Source organism: Tenrec ecaudatus, chromosome 4 (assembly GCF_050624435.1).
Source record: "Tenrec ecaudatus isolate mTenEca1 chromosome 4, mTenEca1.hap1, whole genome shotgun sequence".
In the NCBI taxonomy this organism is placed as follows: domain Eukaryota; kingdom Metazoa; phylum Chordata; class Mammalia; order Afrosoricida; family Tenrecidae; genus Tenrec; species Tenrec ecaudatus.
Genome location: NC_134533.1, coordinates 74,130,266 through 74,151,927, shown reverse-complemented (window position 1 = coordinate 74,151,927; position 21,662 = coordinate 74,130,266). Strand labels below are relative to the sequence as shown.

Below are 21,662 nucleotides of genomic sequence, written 5' to 3'. Positions count from 1 at the left end.
CCTCAAGCAAAGTACAATTCCCCCGACCTCAACCCTTCACTGTTCCGAAATCGGGATACGGCTGTTTCTCACGTCTCTGACCCAGAATTAAAGCTGCGATGGGAATTGGGGGTTGGGAAGCATGGTGGGGCACAGATTTTGGCAGCCCCTTTGTCAGGCCTCAGGCTTTAGACCCTTCCTCTCAGCAGTCAGACGGCGTGGACATGGGTGTGCACTTGCTCACTGACGAGGGTACGTACGGCTTTGCCACTGTGGTTCCCATTCAGAGCGGCACGGTGTTTTCCCAGACCACAGGCTCTGACGGGACTCTGCAGTTCTCTGAGGAACCCACTTGTCAGTCTCATTAGTGTGCCTTTCCGGGAGAAAAACAAGGACAAGACCCAACCCAAACCGTGGCTCTGAGCACAGGGCTCTGCTGGGCCAGTGACGGTCAAGGATGGAGGGTCGGCTCAGCGCGGGAGGGTGACTGCTTGGGGAGATCCTCAAGGGCCGCCTTGGTAGATGCTCTCACAGGGACTTCGCATGAAGAACCACTCAGAACACGGAAAGGGCATCCATGAGAAGGCCAGGAGCATTGTGCGTAGGAGCCCCCGCGCGTTCTCCGATGGATCGATTTCATCTAGGTCGCTGGCATGTGGTTACATTCATGGTAATCCCGTCGTCCCTGTTTCTATAAGGTTTGGTAGTACTGTTGCCTTTTTATTTCAGATATTAGTTATTTTCACCCCTTCTTCTCGGTATCTTTCTCCCGTTTTTCCATTGCCAGCCTAACTGAAAATTTGTTGACTTTATTGATATTTCTAAAGACTTTTGGTCTTCTTGATGTTGCTTTTTATCTTCTGTTCCATTGCTCTCTGCTAGCGTCTTGATGTCTTCTTCCCTCAAAGGGTGATGTTGGTATCAAACTGATAGCTTCGACTTTCTCTTTATTCAAACTTGCCTGCGGTGAATTAGGTGGGGTTTGGCCCATCAGAGCATTGTCTTGTGTTCAACCACTTCAGCTTGCCAAGCCTCCCACAGGCTTTCCTCCCCACCCTCCTGCCTCTCAGTGTGTTGTTTCCCTTTACTCAGCTCACATCTGCCCGCTGCCTGCTCGCCTATTGTTTCAGTGTGGCATTGCCTTAAACAGACGCACGTACAAGTGCCTCTGATCCAGCGGGCTCTCTACTAGGCGTATACCTGAAAGAAATTAAGAATATAACATGAAAAGGCAGACAGACATGTGCATCTGTGTTTATCGAAGCAATTTCCACAATAACACAAACATGGAAACCACCAAAAACACCAACAATGGAGGAATGGTTGATGTGGTACATTCACACTGTGGAACTGTATGCATCAATAAAAAACAACTCTCTTAAACACCACAAAACATGGACAAGACCAGAGAACGTTATGCTTAGCAAACTTGGCCAATCTTACAATGAGAAACACTTCATATTGCCAGTGTTATAAGGAAAAACAAGCAATGTGGTTTATACATCAATAGACAAGATTTCGATGACTATAAAGAGGCCAAGGACGGGGGTTAGAATAGGGAGAGAGGAGAGATGGGAGGGGCACAAAAATAGAGAGCTTAACACAAAATCAATAACTGGAAGTGCTGCTACCCAACTCCAGACCAGACTCCTGCCACGGAGTCGGTGTCAGCTCTGATACCACCCCTCTCCCCCAAATTGAAATATTCCAAGTTTCATTCCAAGAAGCTAAATGGTCAAGTCAATATCACTCCTGAAATTAGGAGAATTTTAACAAACATTAACAAATTGAACCATCAGATTATAGAAAGATAGTACACCACGAGTAAGCAGAATTTACCCTTGATCTTAGAACATGCAAGAAAACAAGATTTGACAAAATCCAACCACCATTTAGGGTAAAAGCTTTGAGCAAATTAGTAATCAAACGAAACTTCCTCAATCTGTGACACTCAAATGGTATTACAAAACAACCCTAAAACCAGTATCATAGTTCATGAGGAGGAATTTCCTTTTATACAGCAGCGAGTAAGGGTAAATTACAAAAATATACTGCTGCAAAATCATAGAAGCCTTTATTACACATTGAAATGGTCCTCTCCTGATATACCTTCCATCTACGTCTACACACTTGTGAAGACGTTTCCATCTCTGTAAGCTCCCCCAGGAAATTCTGCCTTCTAAATTCACACCACATGAACAGGATGGTGCCTGGGCATCCGCAAGGGACTCAAATCATGCTCCTTAGAAGTATCTTTGATGTCTGAGTAACAAAAGGAGGCTTGAAGGGGCAGGATCAGGACTGGATGGTAAAATCCTATAGGATACTCCCGTTCTGTCTCTTCATTGTGACACTTGTTCAGTCCTCAGGCGCATTGTCACGATGGAAAATTCCTCAACACAACCTTCCTGGCATTTTTCCTACCAATGCAGGGTGGTGTTTAATGCCCCCCCATGGGGGGAGGATTTATTAAATCTGTGTACTTGAAAGTCTAGCAAAATTACTTCGTGGGTACCCCCCAAGTGAATTGCCATAACCTTCTGAGCGGACCTCTCTCCCTGGACTTGACCTGGCTAAGCAGATCCCCTCCAGAGTCGGCGTTTTGATGGTATCTCTCTGTACAGGAGTTCTAATGAGACGCAGATAAGGGCGATTCTTCAAGAACTGCCATAGTGGTCTACTGGTGGCAAGGACCTGCATAGACACGTTGGCTTGGAATAACCCTGTGATGTGTGTCCCGGAACCCTCGCAGAACGGTCACTTGCTTCCCTTCACCCCTGCTTTCACGCCTTCTGTTGGCAGTACACAAAGGCGAGGAGGGAAGAACAGATATAAAGCTGGAAAGGGAGGGAGAAATAAAACTTCCCTGAATCACAGAGGGTAAGGTTGTTTACATAAAACATTCTGAAGACCTGAACAATAACAACGAAACCCATTGGAGTTAAAAAAAATAGGCACTGTCTCAAGATACAAGGTCAATTTGCAACAAAAAAATCAAATATATTTTGACATATTAGCAGTGACTAATTGGAAATAATTTAAAAGTTTAAATAGAACCCAGAATAGCATAAAAACATACAAAACCTAGGAATAAATTTTGATGAAGGATTTGGAAGCCCTCCCAAAGATATAGGGTCAATGAAATACAAAGCTTTACTGAGCTAAAAGCACAAGTAAGTGGAGAGAGATGCCATGCTCCTGAATCAGACAGCTGGCGATCCTAAAGCCCCACTTGTCACTGTGTCAACCTACAGACGCAAAGCCAGTAACCACCTCCTCCAGTGACGCAGACCAAAATACAGATTTTAAAATGTTTATTTTCGTATGTAGCTGTGCCTTCCAGATTAAAACTATACTCAGAGTGAAAATAACTTTGACACCTGGGTTTCTTGTTTGAATTCTCATATGCTTTCAGATTTTTGGCCTTGCAGTTCCTCACAGTTAACTCCAAAAGTTAATTTTAAGATGTTTTCTTTTGCTCTAAGAGAATTGGTTCCAATTCCCAATCTCTGTTATTAGAACTCTCTAACATCGCCTCTCCCCCGCTGCCCATCACATATAAAAAAATCTCCCGGCACTCAAACTCCCATTGTATCGCTCTAGTTCTTTTAACAATTTTTAAATTGTGAATCGGGTGGGCTTCTGTGCTATTTAAACATTTGGGAGCGATGGTTGTGAAGTTTATGAACTTAAAGCAATGGTCAGCGCTGGCCCTTTGAGGGCTCCCTAGTGAGCGGGCAGCTGTACCGAATCAGGGGTTGGGAGTGCGTGGAGGGGCTAGACTGAGCAATGACTGGTTACCATCAGGTGGCAAGCAGAGTGTGGAGCAGTGCCTTTGAGGGTATGTGTTTCTGTCCTCTGTCCCACAGACACTTCAGTGATCAACCTCTCAAAGGGAGGGCCTCCAGCCGCACTGTCCAAACTGCCTACCCACCGAGTCTCCGACAGGTCCTGGACTCTAACTGCCGACAGCTCAAGTTTAACCCACAGCACAATCCAGCACCTGTTTGCTCACCGGGAGACAGTGCTTCCCCAGAAGAAAACTAAACCAGAATCCGAGAAAACCGCCCAACCACCAATGCCTGCCAAAGGTCTTCGTCAGCTCCGAGAGGACACCCAGAAGCCCGCCGAGCCCCCCAAAGCACCCACCACGTTGTACACTAGATCCAGCTCCCTCCTAACTGACTCGTCTTCCTTTACGACGGTCAGCGAACTTACAGTGTCCTCCTCTCAGGAGACCTTTGTAACCATTCATTCCAGCCCTAGGAAGTCGTTCTAGAAGAGTAACTACACCTTACCCTCCTCCTCCTTGTCTCTGGGTGCTGGTGGTGGGGAGAGGTAAAGGACGGCACAGAGGGACCGTTGAGGCTCTCAGGAGTTCATTTGGGTCCCAGAGCTGGAGCGGGGCTTTGGGGTTTTCCAGGCGTTTCTCATCCCCCCTCTTGGTACAGTGGTCCCAAAGGAGCTGATGGTGAACACAGCCCGTGAATAAAGGCAGCCTCTCAGGAAGCCGAGCAGTCCAGGGTGTGCTCATTGTACCCTCTGTGTGCACGCAGGACTTGGGGCAGGTGTAGTGGTCGTGTCCCAAGTTGGAGGATGAAGGTTGCCTCTTGTGCACAGTGCCTACTCGTGTGCAGCGGGATGGTCGGTTCCTCGGTGGTCTGATGCTCGCGATCCCAGACTTCTCCAGTAACCTTTGCCCTGATGGGAAAGCTAGAGCTTTGAGTCATCCCCTGGAGCCCTTTCTGTTGGGAGCTGAATATTAGCAGCAGGGAGTTCGTTCCCCCGGTACCCCCGACCCCCACTGACCCTCCCTCTTTGGGCCGCAGCATCCCCGTCTGTGGAGGGGTGGAGGCAGATCACAGCACCCTCCTAGCTTGGACTGTATTCTGCACTAACTGCGGCGACCTGTAAATAGTGGTGGGCTGGACTGTCTGTCTCCAGTCAGTTCTGACTCAGTGGCCTGCCATACGAGAGAAGGAAACCCTGCCCAGTCCTGTGACATCTCACAAGTGTTCCTCTGCCTGCACCCATTGTTGCAGCCCTGTGTCAGTGTGTCTCCATACAGGTCTTCGTCCTCTTCACTGACCCTCTGCCACGTATGGTGCCCTCCTCCCCTGACGGGTCCAGCGTACACGCGACGGAGTCCTGCCTTCCGCCCTTCTAAGGATCAGTCTGCCGGTCCTTCCCAGACGTCAGTGCCAACAGGCTTGGGCCTTTCCCCTCCCACAACTGCCCAGGCAGCTGGGGAGAACAGGACGACCACCCGCTGTGGAATGGCTGCACAGAGAAATGGACCCCAGATACTCTGCGGGTGTGAGGGAAGCAGGACTCAGCTGCTGAAGTATCAGGAATGTCACAGGTAAACAGATGGAGGTCTTGGGGTCAAAAGCATGCCCACTTCAGGGGAATGCCTCATTTCTCCATGCACTTTTTTCAACAGCCCCACAGGGTCCCGCTCCTCCCACCCCAGCACTGCCCAGGGGATGCTCAAATCAGCTTCTCCCCTTCCCTCACAAAGGATCTTTCTCGCCACTCCCCTGGCGAAGAGGCTTTAACCACCAAGCACTGTTCTTGAATGTGTCCTGGTGATCCAAAGAGAGGTGTCTGGCGGGATACACGGCACGGAAGCAGCTTGCTCCATTCAATCCCTAACCCACGCACACTTCACTGACGCCCGGACCCACCTAGCCCCAAGGAAGTGGTTTCACAGGACCTTCTCAGAGTTGTGTGCTAACCCCACCCCCTATCTTTCCCTTCCCCTGCAAAGAGACTACAGGACCAGAGGATGGAACACACACTTTATGCTGAGGTGACCAGGAGAGATTCAGCAAGAGCCCAGAACTCAACACTGCAAAATATAAAAGTGGTCTGTCTCCCTCCCGGCAGCTAAGGGACATTACCCCAGTCCCCTCGACTTCCAGCACCAGCAGCTGGGTTGTCCTCTTGGTTCTTCTGTCCCGCCAGTGCAGAGGAAGTCCGAGGGGGAGGTGCGTGCATGGTGGGCTGTCAGAGAGAAGGAGCCAAGGGTCCCAGGCTCTTGCAAGCCAGCACTGGGACCCGATCCAGATGCCTCGAGGGTGGCGGGGTGGGGAGGTGAGTCAGCACACCCACCAGAGGTTGCGTTGGTGCAGTTGGCTGTGGCCAGCCAGTCCAACACCCTCCTGGCCTGGGTGGCCAAGGTCGTTCCCCAGCTGCAGGAGTAGGTTCTGGGTCGAAGGCACCTGCTGTCTAGAGGACGCAGAGCCAGGCCTTCCTCAGCACTGTTCACTTGCTCCGGGAGCCCCGTTGTTTGCTCATGGCCGTGAGCATCTGGCTAATGTAGGAAGTCAGGAGGTCGTCCATCTTGTAGCCCTGGACACAAAGGCAAGAAGGTAAGCTGAACACAGACACGGGGGAGGGTAAGCCCACTTGAAGGCAGAGCACACCGTCCAGGCAGTGGGCAGACTCTGTCTGGCCCAAGGAAGGGTTGAATTCTTCCAGCCCAGGCTTAAGGTGCTGAGCTGCTGTGACTCCATGTTAAGTTCTCAGCTTGTGGGGCCTTCAAATTCTAGACGCCCACCTCCTGGTGTGGCTCGAAAGGTATTCCAGCTGAGGCCTGCAAGTTTGTATTCCATCCCAGAGGCCTTGGGCCCCATCTGACCCCCATCAAGCTATAGCACTCCCCCTGTTTGTTCCAGTAGGGTGGAGAAGGGCTTGCTCACCAGGGACGTCTCACAGAGCAGCTTGCTCCCCCGCACCAGGTTCCCGATGGTGATGTGGAAGTAGGTATTGCCGCTGCTCCAGTTGGAGATCTTGGTGAAGGGGTGAGTGGTCAGGATGTCCTGAGGGAGCAGAATGGGCGGGAAGCTGCACAGCCTGGACCTTGTGGTCTGCCTCACCCCAGGTCCAGCCCGCAGGAGGGAACCCCAGGGAGAGCTGCTCCCTTGGCTGTGCTGGGAGAGGCCTGGCGGAACTGAGGCTGAAAGCTTGGAGAAGATCCCGTAGGGAGAGTTGGAGGAGGGAGACAAGAAGGGGCTGGAAGGGGAGAATCAGTGGCCAGAGAGAAAAGGAAAACTAGGTAAGCCCGGCTCATGCCGACGGGAGTGCGAACAGGGGTCACTGGTGGTTCTGGACCACCCAATGAGCAGCAGGACCTGTTGACTCAATACCACCTGACCACCCAGCCAATGTAGGCTCTTTGCCTATACAAAGGAGGGAGCATCTGGTAGCTGCCCAGACTAGCTCTCTAAGGAAGTGGCCCCACAAATGCAGACCACCTTGAGGAAGTATAGCTGAGAAGAGTCCATGAGGGGAGGGAGGGGGTTTGGTTCCAGATTCAGGGCGGGGCGAGGGGGTGCAGGTTGTCTGAGGCCGCCATGCAGAGAAGCTGACCTTGGTCCTCGGGTCGATGAGGCTGACTCCGTACTTGTTGATGGCAATCAGGAGGACCTCGGGGAAGTTGGGCTCTGTGGTTTGCTAGTGAGGAAAGATGGGGAGATCCTGAGTAAGAGAGCCTGTGTGTGTTTGGGGACAGGAATGAAGTAGGGATAAAGCCATCCTTTTCCTGGTACCTTATTTGGTGCCAAGGTACTATTGAGCCCCCTCCACAATCTCCACCCAGCACCCAGGAAAACGGGAGCTTCCTAATTCATCACTGTACCACACCCTGCACTCCCCCACGCTTCCCCCTAGTGGAAAAGAGTTACCCAGTTACTTCTGTGTCCGCTGGGCCTTTGCCTGCCCCCTCCTTCAATCCTCCCTGTCGACTCTCTCTTAGCCTTAGTGCCACTTTCCAAAGCTGCCTGCACCTGCCTCCCTTCACTCAGAGCTTCCCCAAAAGCCTTCCATCCTGGGTGCAGCCATGCTGACCCACCCCTCAGTCAGAGGGGGCTCCTGAGGGTAATGCCTTCCCCTCAGGAAGCCTCCCAGGCTCTGGGATCGGAGCAGATGGAGTTCCACTCCCACCCCACCCCACCCCCTGCTGAGCTCCGGGGCCTACTGTGTCCATGAAGTTCAGCACTTAGCATGCTGGGGCAGGGATCATGGGAAGACTCTCTCTACCTTCTCAGACCCCTCTGAGGAGCCCCCCACGTCATACCTTCACCTCGAAGAAGGCTGAGCCAAAGGTGGGCCACTTGAAAATGAGCTTCAGGAAGGCCAGCTTGGCCTCCTCCTTGGACTTCCCTGCGTGTTTGTTGAAGTAGGCGACGATGGACTGCAGGGGTCAGGGAGTCAGGGGTATGCCCAAGATACCAGTCCACCCAGGATCCCCTCCCCTGCCACTCCTGCCCCATTCTGCCCTGGACAGGCAGGCAGAGAGACCATGAAGGGCTCCTGTCCCTTGTCCCGTTAGTGGGCTTTCAGAGCTAGGCCTTTCCTGACCTCCTCCCATCCAAGGCAAACAGGCTTGTGGTTATCAAGTAAAACCAGGTCACCATGGTAACCAGAAAGAAGGAAATGACTGCCAGCGTCCAGCTGAATCTTCTGTGTGGAGAACAGGTAGAGCACGAGGGTGACATGGTCACAGCGATGCCCCGGCCAGCATCTTCCCTCCTGACTCCTAAGATGTGGCCCCTGCTCACCCGCTTCCAGTCATCAGGTGAGACCTGCCGGATGAGGTCCTGGGGCACCAGCTCCCGAAGCAGCTTGGGGATACTGGGGAAGTAAGACTTGTCCTCTTCGAACTTGACCCTGTAGATGAGCGCCCCCAGCTGCAGCACCTCCTCCCGCGTGCACTTGTGGTAGCCTCGGAGATACTTGGGCAACTCCTTTCAGAGACAGGTTATGTAAGTGGCCCAGCCGGAAGTACGTAGACCCCTTTCCAGCTACCTCCAAGTTGTTCCATCAGTACAGAGCCAGCACTTCGTAGTTTGAATGCAAAGCCTGGTGGAAATGTGGCCACCTGAGCAGCAGGTGGACCTGAGAATGTTCAACTCCAGGCAGTACTCTCTCAAGTGCCCATGAGGCCAGAGGGTTTCATCGTCAGCCCTGGCTCCCCCCAAGCCCCTAGACCTTCCTGACTGAGGTTGGGAGTGGACTAAATGCAGAGAGAGGGAAACACTCCCCACAGGCTCCCTGCTTTGCTTCAGTGCCAAGTGTGGCAGAGCGAAGCACCGTGTGGCCCTGCGTCAGCTCCCGGTGCTATTTTGGAGCCTGTGGGTTAGGCCATTCCAGGATAACCTAGGGAATCTCTTTGAGGCTGTAGCAGTTACATAATCACTTGTAAAGGGGTAGAGCCTAGTCTGTCAATCAGGTCACAGCTTAATGACCTCATTTGGAGGTGCTAGGGAGGTAAATGCTGACTGGAGGCCAGGTACACTCCCTTCGAGACATTCCTGTTGACAAGATAGCTGGAGAAGCCATGTGGAGGCCCATGCCAGCGCTGAGAGGCTTCCACTGCCCCTGGATCCACAAGACTTTCCACCCACTAGCCTGTGATCTTTCTTCCTGCATTCAGCGTCATTGCATGTGCTACTTGAGTCTGACGAAGAATTTAGACTGGTAAAGGACATATAGGGCTAATATTGGATTGGTGGACTTGACCTCAGTGGGGCGGGGCTGTTCTCTTTATGTACAATTGCTCTTTGATAAAAAGTTCTCTCATATACATGAGAGCCTATGGGTTTGTTTCTCTAGTTCACCTGGACTCACACAGGCCCTTGTCTGATCAGGGCAGGGCGACTCTTATCTCACAAGGCATAGTAGGGGACAGCGTACCTGGTAGTAGTGGAAGATGGAATCAGCCATGGGGTCCTTCCCTGGTACCGTGGTGGTCCACAGCTTCTTCATGAAGAACACCTGGTAGGTGAGCGAGGGCACGATCCCTGTGGCACAGGGCACTTGGTCACTGACGGAGGCCCATGCCCCTCCCAGCCAAACAGCCGGGCTCTATGGCTTTGAGCACGCTCCTACCCGCTCTAGCTCTCAGGGGATTCCAGGGCCCCAGCCTTGACATTACCATCCTTGACTGGCCGGGCCTTCTTGATCCAGTCCGTCAGGTGTCGAACAAAGTCAAAGAAGAAGTCGTTCTCAGGGACACTGATGACCTACGGGCATAGCCACTGTGGTCCAGTCACTTGCCTTTAATACCATGTCTCCCAGAGTTCCTGCTCAAGGTCGTCCTGGTGGCCCTTCTTAAGACACTTCCCCCCACCCCCCTGACACTGAGCGAGCCTTCCTCCACCCACTGCCTCCAGAGTGCACGGAAATGGCAGAAGATGGGGCTTAGCCAGTGCCCGGGAGCTGACAGGCATGTCCAGCTCTTCCCAAAGGCTCGGGTCCAGGACCTCACAGAGGTCGTCTCTGTCCCAGAGACAGGCGTGGAAGCACCCTGGGCTGCCAGGGACAGAGCTTTCAAAGCTGGGCCTTTAAGACCTCCATGGGGTGATGGGCACGCCTCCCTTCAAGGAGTGTGTCAACGGCTGACTGGTCTTGGGCCCGTGCTGCAGTAAGTGAGTGGTGTGAAGCAAAGTCTGCGGGGGGGGGGGGGGGGGGGCAGTGAGGAGCCTGGAGTGACCAGAGCAGACAGACAGGCCTGTGTATGTGGCTCCGAGAGGCTGGCTCCACGCTGTGGAGGAGCTGTGGTACAGGTGTCAGGAGGAGGTGGGCAGAGGTAGTTGGGTGGTTTTCTGTTTCTTTCTCTCTGCCCTCCTCCTGCTGCCCCAGAAGCTCCCCCTAGCAGACCCGGAACCCACCTTGTCTGCAATTTTGACGAAGAGGCTGAAGCCCTCCGAGGACTTGAGCAGGAGCCGGGCGGCGATGCTCTGACAGAAGTCCTTGGCCTTGGTGCTGGACTCCACCTCGAAGGCCTGACATGGCGGGGGTGGGGGGTGGCTTGCTTGGGTCCAGCAGGCCCCTCCTACCCCTCTGATTGCCCTCCCACCCCATGCGAGACACCCTCCCTCCTACGGGGTTCCCCCTCCATGGACCCAGCACTGGGCACAGAGTTTTTGAGAGAGACAGGAAAGGGCCATCCTGTCTGGGCTATTCTTCCCAGCGGGGCAGAGGCGCAGGGCCCACGGGTGAGGGGAAGGAGAGTGAGGAGGAGAAAAGCCAAGTCCCCCAAAGGAAGCAGGAGCACAGAAGCTCGGGCGGGGCTGAGAGGGATCTAGGAGTCTGGTGAAGTTCCGTAGGAAGATGGAGGGACAGTAAAAAGGGCTTGAGTGGGATCCTTGGGACATTTCTGGACATCTCTGGTCTTCAGACACATTTGAAAGTTGCCTTTCAAATGATTTTAGATGCCAGCCCATGCTTAGGGATGAGACGCTGTGCTGGCATGGGACATGAGGGGCCACAATAGGGGTCCAGGGCTCATGAGCCCAGCGAGGTGAGAGGTCCTGACCTGGGCATGGGAAGGGTGGCCTCAGAACAGAGCTCAGCTTGGAGGGAGAAAGGACTTCTCCAGGCATGAGGCGGGAGAGAACCTTCTCAAGGAAGCTACCCAAAGCAGCAGGAGTTGGACCAGAAACCCAAGGGCACCCCTGCTGTCCCAGGGAGTCTGGCCTCTTGGCTGGGCCCTGACTCTCCTGAGGTGGCAGGTGTAGAGGGGGCGGGGGGAGGGTGTCAGGGCTGTTCATTGGTCAGGCAAAGGAACCCCCAGTGGGGTGTCCACAGACCCAGGAACCAGCCGCCTCACCTCATCGGTGTCATCTGGGAAGTAGACCTTGTGGAAAATCTGGGTGGTTTTGTGCTGGATGGCTTCCACCTCCACCAGGTGTGGGGGGTACTTCCGGGAGCCGTTTCTGAAATGGGGGAGGGAAGCAGCAAAGACAAGACCACTGAAAGCAGGGAACCGACAGGGACAGTTTGATGCCCTGCCTCCACTTCCTACCATGTGACCTGTCCCCACCCCTCTGTAAAGGAGGGGTCAGCACCCCACAGTGGGGCGTGAAAGGTCAAGCTGGGCTCTGCAGAGCATCAATGTGGTGGTCTGAAAAGGAACTTACAGACTGCTATCTATCGGCATGAAGGACTTGATCTGGCTGGGCTGGGCTGTTCCCCAGTATACAACTGCTCTTTATATAAAGCTCTGTCTTATATACATGATGTCTCTGTATTTGTTTCTCTAGTCACCCAGACTAACACAATAAAGTCTTGCACAAGTGTCTCTTCTGCACCCCTTCCCCCCACCTTTCATGGACTTGGAGGTCTGAGTATATGAGGGGCCAGACGCCCACTGGGTCCAGGATGGTGGGCCCTGCAGCCTTTGCTAGTCAGCAGGGTGGTCCTCCAAGAAAGGGCCCCCACTGCTATGTGGCCATCTCCCCACCCCCAAGGGACTCCTCCCAGTGCCTGTCCCCATGCCCGGTGCCCAGTGACTCTGCAGGCGTTTGTACCTCAGGGCTTTCTGGAGCCGCTGCAGGCAGTCGATGGCCAGTGGGCAGTGCTTTCGGGACTGCAGGAAGCGCTGCACGTGGGGCAGGAGGATGGTGCTGGGTGGGAAGAGGCCCGTGCACAGCCAGAGCAGCTCCCAGCCCCGTTCCTCGCTGTACCTGCAGGAAGAGCGGGGCTAGGGCCAGCCAGTCAGTTTCCCGGGAACCTCCTGCCACCCATGCACCTCCTTCCATTCGACAGCATGGCAGTGCCTGCCTCCCAGGCCCCCTCCAGCTGCTGCTGCTCACCGTGTGGTCTGCCCACCTCAACTGTGCCACAAACTGTTACCAGTCCACAGAACAGGAAGGCGTTTATGCCAGAATGAAAATCAACTACTCACCAAGCACCCTGTTTGCGTCAGCTGACTTTTCTCATAACAAAACTTTCTCCATGAAGGAAGCATGATTTATACCCTGGCATAGGCTCTTTAACTCAACAGCACTGTGAGGGGTACCGAGTGACGCCAGCCTCTGGGCAATCCCTGGGCCCTGCTCTGAGCTCTCTGGGCCATGATGTCTCCGTCCCTTGGTCTTGCTCCTCAGAATGATGCTGAGGGCATGAGAAGGGGGGACCCCAGCCTGTCCTGATGTCCAGCGCCCAGCAAGAGATCGAAGACTCCGTCTCAGGCTTCCTTTCTTCACACCCTTGGCCTTGGCCTTGGCCTTGGCCTTGGCCTTGGCCTTGGCCTGACCCTGCTCCTGCTGGCATCTCTTTGCTTTACAGCCATCCTCTGGAACCCATGCACCTGGGCCTGCAGCCATCACGTCACTTCTAATCCCACCTCCTCACTCAAGCCTATCCCTGCAGCCCAGAGCTGGCATCAACATGCTAGTGGCAGACAGATGGTGTTACAGCTTGGGCATTAAGGGAGGCCAGGGGAGGAGGCCATTGACCCTGACAGAAGAGAATATTGTCATTGCCCCCCAAATTTCCCAGTTTGTCAGTTCTCTTTTTAGTCTCTTGGTGATGTCTTTTGATGTCTTATTTTAAGGAGATCGTGGATTTTGTCTTCTCTGTGTCTGTGTCCTGCAATAGGGCCCTTAAGTTTGCCCGTTTTCTCCTTGATGGTCTTTATAGCTCTGAAATGTATATTCAGGTCTTTGATCCCTCGAGTCTTTTTTGTATATGGTATGAGGCATGGGTCTGGTTTCATTCTTCTGCAGATGGAGATCCAATTATGCCAACACTATTGAAGAGACTATCTCGTCCCCATTCTATGGTTCTTTTATTGGTTCTTAAGAAGTTCTTTGATTATCCTCATATAATTAGTTTGCCCATTTCCTTAAAGAAATGAAGTTGGGATTTGGATCAGAATTGCGTTGCACTTACAGAGTGATTTGGGTAGTGGCAGTTCAGAACCACCAGCTGCTCCACAGGAGAAAGATGAGGCTTTCTACGTTTGTAAAGAGTTACCATCTTGAAAACCCACAGGAGCAAGTTCTATCCTATCCTATAGGGTCCTTGTGAGTTAGAATCAAGCTGATGCAGTGAGTCTTTTGAGTCGGGCAGTACTGGCATTTTCACCATGTTAGGTCTTCCTCTCTCTCGGAATAGATCTCTCAAGATTCCTTGTGGTCGTGCTCTGTAGTCCTCTTTGTCCTCATCTTCTTTCTCTGCTTAGGTTTATTCTTACATGTTTCCTCTTTGGCATGGCTATTATAGTGTTTTTTTCTTGAGCCCTTTTTCAGCACTCTTCAACGTATACAGGAATCTGACTGAGTTTTATAGGCTAATTTTTTGACTTGCCATGTGGTCGAATCTTTTGATCATTTCCAGCAAAAATTTTTTTGAATTCTTGGGGATTTCTATGTATAAAATTCTATAATCTGCAAACAGCGAGAGTTCCACTTCTTCTTCGCCATTTTGGAGTCCTTTAACTTCTTGCCTGCCTTCTCCTACCTCTGGCTAAGCCTTCTGGCACAATGATGAGCAGCAGTGGTGGTACAGGGAATTCTTATCTGCTTCCTAGTTGCTGGGGGATGCTTTCAGTTCCTCCTGCTCAAGCAAGATGTGGAAATGTTGGTGTTTCACCCATGGTCGATAGGGTGCTGGGAAATTTCCCAGAAGGGAATCTTGGAGGACCTTCCTGTAGGAAGTGAAATTTGAGCTGGGCTTTGGAAGATGCCCATGATGGAATGGCAGACATTCCCGATTGGAGACACCGCATGTACAAAGGTTTGGTGGGGTAGCAAGAACAGATATTTGGTGTAATGGATTTTGCAAGGGACAAAACTTGGCAAGAGCTGGGCATTAAGAGGAAAATCCAGTGCTTTCAAGTTGTTCCTGACTCACAGTGACCCTGCATGGCAGACGAGAGTTGCCTGGTCTCCGTGGCAGCAGTCTTTATAGAAACAGACCCCCGACACTTAATGCTCAAGGGAACAGTAGACAAAGAATCACTAAGCATTGTAAACATATATTCCCCAAATGAGAGACCTGTTGAATGTCAACCAAACACTCCAAAAGATGAAAAAAGAAATCACAACCTCAACAAATATAGTGGGTGACTTCAATAAACCTCTCTGTGAGAAAGATAGATCACAGAGAAAGAAACTCAACAAGGAGGCTAGAGATCGAAACACTTAGACGATCACTTAGACCTGATCAATGTTTACAGAGCTTTTCATACAAATACAAATAATTCACATTCTTTTCGAGCCCGCATGGCACATATTTGAAGACAGACCACATGCTGGGGCATAAGGTAAATCTACATAAATTTAAGCACATTGATATCATACAGATCTCTCTCTCTCTGATCACTGTGCCATGGCTGGAAATCAACAAAAGGAAGATAAAGAAACCAAGAACAAACAATTGGAGGAAAGGGAACATAAACTATGAAAAAAATTAATGCTGCTAAAAGTTGCTTCTTTGAAAGGATAAACAGAATCGACAGACTGCTGGCAAACCTAACCAAAGAAAGGAAGGAACAAATTTCAATAGCAAGAAAGAGGGGACATTATAACAGACCCTAATGAAATCAAAAGGATAATTACACAGCACTGTGAAGGATTGTACTCCAATGAATTCAACAACTTGAAGAACATGCACAAATTCTTGAAGAAACAATCCCTCCCTAGACTATCCCCAAAGGACACCAAGAATCTCAACAGACCCATAGCAATAGAAGAAATAGACAAGGTTATCAAGGGATTACCAAGAAAAAAAAGTCCCCTGGATCAGATGGCTTCACTGAAATTCTACCAAGCATTTAGGGAAGAACTAACACCAATCCTACACAAACTCTTCCAGAACACAGATAACTCTATGTTTGCTATAACATAGCAAACTCCCGAACTCCTTCTATGAAACTAGTGTAACTCTGATACCAAAACCAGGCAAGGATCCCACAAGAATCGAGAACTACAGACCAATATCTCTAATGAACATCAATGCAAAAATCCTTAACAAAATACTGGCCAGTAGAATACAAAAGTATATTAAAAAAAATAATTCACCACGACCAAGTGGGATTCATACCAGGGATGCAGGGATGGTTCAACATATGAAGACCATTAGTATCCAGTGACCAGATTTTAACATTGGTAAAGCAGGGCACCATTGATAAAACTCATATCCTGGCGAAATAGCCACATGGCAGCTGAAAACTGTATACCCTAGCTTGTCGTGCATTCTTTCCAAAATTCGAGATTTTTTTTTAAAACTCCGCGGGACGTGGGAAAATTGTTAAAAATTGACTGTCCCACCAAAAGTGGGATGTCTGGTCACCATACATTAGTATCATTCACCACATTGACATGAAAAACTGTAAGAACCACATGATAATATCGATAGATGCAGAAAAAGCATTCGACAGCATACAGCACCAATTCCTGTTTAAGATCCTTGAGAAGATAGGAATGGAAGGAAAATTCCTCAAGACAATACAAACTATATATGAAAAAACCAACAGTCAACGTGGTAGTCAATGGAGTAAAGAGGAACACAATCTCACTGAAAAAGGGGACCAGACAAGGATGCCCCTTATCCCCATTCTTATTTAACATTGTACTGGAGGTTTTAGCTAACAGCATAAGGCAAAGAAAAGACATCAAAGGTATTCATCTGGGGAAGGAAGAGGTGAAATTATCATTATTTGCAGATGATATGATTTTATATATTGAAGATCCCAAAAGCTCCACAAGGGGAGTACTGGAAGCAATAGAGGCATTTGGCAGAGCGACAGGATAAAAGATCGACAGAAGTCCATTGGACTGCTATACACATTGGATAAGACCAAAGAAGAGGAGATAAAAAAGATGGTACCCTTCACAATAGCCAAACACAAATTGAAATATCTAGGGATATGCCTGACTAAAAGAACAAAAGATCTGTATGAGGAACACTACAGAACACTATTACAAGAAACCAAGAGTGACCTCAACAAATGGAAGACTATCCAATGCTCATGGACTGGAAGACAATATAGTAGAGATGTCAGGCACTTTATAAGGTTAATACAATCCCAATACATTTACCCTCATCTTTCTTCAAAGATAGGGAAAAACTGATTACCAGCTTCATATGGAGAGGGAAGAATTAGCAGGGAACTCAAAAAGGACACCGTGGGAGGGCTTGCTTTTCCTTACCTTAGTACATACTTTACAGCTACCATTGTCAAAATCGCATGGTATTGGTACGACAGATACTCAGACCAATGGAAAAGAGCTGAAAACCCAGAATTAAAATCATCAGCACACAGACAACTGATCTTTACTAAGGGCCCCAAAAATATCCAATGGGAAGCAGATGCCGCCTTCTTTAACAAGTGGTGCTGGAAAAAATGGATATCCACTGGCAGAAAAATGAAGCAAGACCCTTATCTCACTCCATACACAAGAATAAACTCAAGGTGGATCACAGACACTGAAGTTAAACCCCAAACTGTTATGGCCATCAGTGAGGGAATTGGGATCACCTTGAGAATGTTGGCACAGGGAATACATAGACTATCAGAAATAGGGAAGGACACAAACACAGAGGAGGCACAAATTGACAAATGGGATATACTGAAGATAAAACACCTGTGTAGATCTATATGAGGAAAACTACAGAACACTATTACAAAAAAAAAAAAACCAAGAGTGACCTCAGCAAATGGAAGAATATCCCATGCTCATGGATTGGAAGACTCAATATAGTAAAGATATGAGTTCTGTCCAAGGAACTATATAAGTTTAATGCAATCCTGATACAATTACCCTCATCTTTCTTCAAAGAAATGGAAAAACTGATTACCAACTTCATATGGAAAGGGAAGAAGCCCAGAATTAGCAGAGAACTCCTCAAGAAGGAGGACACAGTGGGAGGGCTGGCTTTATCTGACTTTAGCACATACTCTACAGCCACTCACTCCATACACGAGAATAAACTCAAGATGGATCACAGACCTTGAAGTAAACCCCAAAATTATTGGGGCCATCAATGAGGGAATTGGGACCAACTTGAGAACTTTGACTCAGGGAATACATAGGCTATCAGAAATAGGGAAGGACAGAAATGCAGAGGAGGCACAAATTGACAAGTGCGATATACTGAAAATAAAACACCTGTGTACAATGAAAGAATTCACCAAGAGAGTAATAAGAGTCCACGGACTGAGAAAACATCTTTAGCAATGACACATCAGACAAAGGTCTTATTACTAAAATCTATAATACTCTGCTAGCTTCCATAAAATAAAAAAAACTAATTGCCCTCTAAGGAGGTGGGCAAAGGACCTGAACAGAAGTTTCACAGGGGCAGAAATATGAATCACCAATAAACATATGAGAAAATGTTCCCGATCATTAGCCATCAGAGAAATGCAAATCAAAACAACAGTGAGATACCCCCTAAACATTCTCAAAGGTAGCCCAATTAAAAAAATCAGAAAGCAACAAGTGTTGGAGGGGCTGTCGGAAAACAGGAACTCATCCACTGCTGGTGGTCCTGTAAGTATGTACAGCCACTATGGAAATCAATCTGGCAATATCTAAGACATGGAAATCGAGCTACCATATGACCCACCGATCCCCCTGCTGCGCATATAGCCAGAAGAGGCAAGAAACAAACCACGCCCAGACATCTGTGCTCCAATGTTCATTGCAGCACAGTTCACAATTGCATGGAGTTGGAACCAACCCAAATTTTCATCAACTGACAAGTGGATTAAAAAACTTGGGTACATACATACAATGGAGTACTTTGCATTGCTCAAAAACTGATGAACATATGAAGCACATTGCTGCATGGGAAGAACTAGAGGAAATCATGCTAAGGGAAGTAAGCCAAACACAAAAGGACAAGTACAACATGAGTCTGCTGAGGTAAGCTTAAAAAAAAAAAAAGGCAAAAGGTGGTGGGGTGGGGGGACATAGGGAAAAAGCTACTGCATACAAAAATATTCCTGGGCTGAGGTCCAGGTAGTATGGCAGGGACCAGACCAAATCCAGGGATACATATGGTAGCCAACTAAAAAGGGGTGATGGGGGGAAGGAAAAAATAAAGAAATGGGTAGCAGGAGAACAGGACACTAAATCACCCAAGGGGAGAGTATTGTTTATATCTTCCACGGGGAAAGAGGGACCAGACTCCAACCCGGTGCTCCAAGATGTGAATGCAACATGTTGGGCATAGAGTAGGGAACCAGTGGAGAGGTCTGAGGGGTTGGTCACAATACCAACTATGTGGACAGCTGCCCCTCCCCAGAATAATTTACCATATATACTCAAATATAAGCCAACCCAAGTATAAGCCGAGGTACCTAATTATTACCTGGGAAACCAGAAAAACATTGACTCGAGTATAAGCCTAGGGTGGGAAATGCAGGATGTGAATTAACACAGAGACCAGAGGGGAGAGACGGAGCGCAGCCACAGACACATCCTTACCAGTTCAGCTGCCGGCGTAAGTAAATCACTCCGGGTGTTTCTGCGAATTGGAGCCATCCATGTCATAGGATGGCTCTGTTTGGTTAGATGTGAGTAAACAAACATTCAAAGCCCTGCAGTGTCAGCGGGGCTTTGAATGAACAGCGGAGAAATGGCAATCACCCGAGAGATAACAGGCGCTCATCCCATTACCTCGGGAGGACCCCAGCGAGATGTTACACCTCACTGGGGTACCACTGACCCGTGTATAAGCTGAACCCCAGTTTTCAAGCACATTTTTTGTGCTGAAACTCTTGGCTTATACATGAGTATATACGGTATTTCAGAGGACACTGAATCTGCAGCTTCGGGAGAGGGACATATCTGATCGGAGCACACGGGAGTAGATGAAGGGGGAGGAGGAGAGAGTGGAGCACATCCTGGCTGACCAAGCCTTAATAATATTCCTGCTCAGAGCAACCAATCCACAGAGAAGACCAGATGACCAGCCCCACTGTGAGACATGACATCCCTCACTGACCCATAGCCCTACAGGGGACAACACTGGAGACACAGTGTGGGAATTGCGCCCAATCTGATCCCACCACACAAAGGCAAAACATTAAGGGTGTGCAACAGAACAGCAAGGGGAAGAGAGCAATGAAGTCCCTAGGCAATACCAAAAATAGACCAGGACTTGGCACCCCATCAGACTCAACCAGAAAACACTCCTAAAGGCCAACAAACAGTCCTTGAACTAACTACAGGCTTTTCTTTTTTGTTGTTGTGTTGTGGTTTTTGTGTTTTGTTTGTAATTGGCTTTTTGTTGTTGTTTTGTTTTCTTTTGTTGCTTGGTTTTGCTCTGTCTTGTTTTTGTGCGTGTTATTATCTCTGCAGGGCTGTTTAAATAAGATAGGCTGGAGGAACAATCCAGAGGAGAAAACAACAATGGGACCAACAGTTCCCGGGGGACATGGGAGGGGGGGAGGTGGGGGGAAAGGAAGCAGTGTTAACAAACCCAGGGACAAGGGAACAACAAATGATCCAAATCAGTGGTGAGTAAGGCGTAGCAAGCCTGGTAGGGCGTCATCAAGGGTAATGTAACCGAGAGGAATTACTGAAACCCAAATGAAGGCTGAGCATGATAGTGGGACAAGAGGAAAGTCAAAGGAAATAGAGGAAAGAACTAGGAGGCAAAGGTCACTTATAGGAGTCTAAATAAAGGCATGTACATATGTAAATATATTTATATATGAGGATGGGGAAATAGACTTATGCACATATATTTATAGGTTTAGTATTAAGGTATCAGATGGACAGTGGGCCTTCACTCAAGTACTCCCTCAATGCAAGAATATTTGTTCTATTAAACTGGCATTCCATGATGCTCACCTTCCCGACACAATCGCTGAAGACAAAGGTGCATGAGTAAATGTGGTGAAGAAAGCTGATGGTGCCCAGCTGTCAAAAGATACAGCATCTGGGGTCTTAAAGGCTTGAAGGTAAACAAACGGCCATGTAGCTCAGAAGCAACAAAGCCCACATGGAAAAAGCACACCAGCCTGTGTGACCACGAGGTGTCGAAGGGATGAGGTACCAGGCATCAAAGAAGAAAAAATCATATTGTGAATGAGGGGGAGAGCAGGGTGGAGACCCAAAGCCCATATGTAGGCAACTGGACATCCCCTTATGGAAGGGTCATGGGGAGGAGACGAGCCAGTCGGTGCAGGGTAGCAACAATGAAACATAAAACTTTTCTCTAGTTCCTAAATGCTTCCTTCCCCCACTATCATGATCCCAATTCTACCTTACAAACCTGGCTAGACCAGAGGATGTACACTGGCACAGATAGGAACTGGAAACACAGGGAATCCAGGACAGATGATTTCTTCAGAACCAGTGGTAAGAGTGGCAATACCGGAAGGGTGGAGGGAGAATGGGGTGCAAAGGGGGAACTGATTACAAGGATCTACGTATAACCTCCTTCCTGGGGGAAGTAGATGAAAGTAGATGAAGGGAGACATCGGACAGTGTAAAATATGACAGAATAATAATTTATAAATTATCAAGGGTTCATGAGGGAGAAGGAAGTGGGGAGGGAGAGGGCAAAATGAGGAGCTGATGCCAGGGGCTTATGTGGAGAGCAAGTGTTTTGGGGAATGATGAGGGTAACAAATGTACAAATGTGCTTTATACAATTGATGCATGTAGAGATTGTGATAAAAGTTGTATGAGCGCCCAATAAAATGATTTTAAAAAGAAAGAGACACTCCTCCCCCCACATCTGTCTGCCCTGGAGCACTCGGTGGGTTTGAGCCAGCCCCCTTTCAGTTGGCAGCCAAACACCAGACATGAGCTTTTCTGAGGCAAGCACCTGTAGGACCTGCCTGGCACTGAAGAGAAGATGACACCCTCTGAAACATGACATTCCCTGCTCACGGGAGTTCCCCCCAGGGCTCCGAGTGACAGCCAGGT

The 21,662-nt window shown here is 49.4% G+C and overlaps 1 protein-coding gene across 3 annotated transcripts in view; it reads right to left on the bottom strand.

Annotated features, from left to right (window-relative positions):
• Positions 1-5,764: 5,764 nt before the first annotated feature.
• The window catches only part of MYO7A (myosin VIIA), a 76,909-nt gene continuing 61,011 nt past the window's right edge, over positions 5,765-21,662 (bottom strand). For 2 of the 3 annotated variants that reach the window (XM_075546327.1, XM_075546328.1), the window contains exons 38-47: positions 12,297-12,452; positions 11,597-11,702; positions 10,656-10,769; positions 9,920-10,007; positions 9,679-9,785; positions 8,544-8,729; positions 8,060-8,176; positions 7,354-7,437; positions 6,684-6,803; positions 5,765-6,333 (exon numbers count right to left, since the gene is read on the bottom strand). In XM_075546327.1, the coding sequence (XP_075402442.1) occupies positions 6,247-6,333; positions 6,684-6,803; positions 7,354-7,437; positions 8,060-8,176; positions 8,544-8,729; positions 9,679-9,785; positions 9,920-10,007; positions 10,656-10,769; positions 11,597-11,702; positions 12,297-12,452 (1,165 nt within the window). In that variant the 3' untranslated portion in view covers positions 5,765-6,246. The remainder of the gene's footprint in view (positions 6,334-6,683; positions 6,804-7,353; positions 7,438-8,059; positions 8,177-8,543; positions 8,730-9,678; positions 9,786-9,919; positions 10,008-10,655; positions 10,770-11,596; positions 11,703-12,296; positions 12,453-21,662) is intronic. The other variant, XM_075546329.1, reaches the window with a different exon arrangement.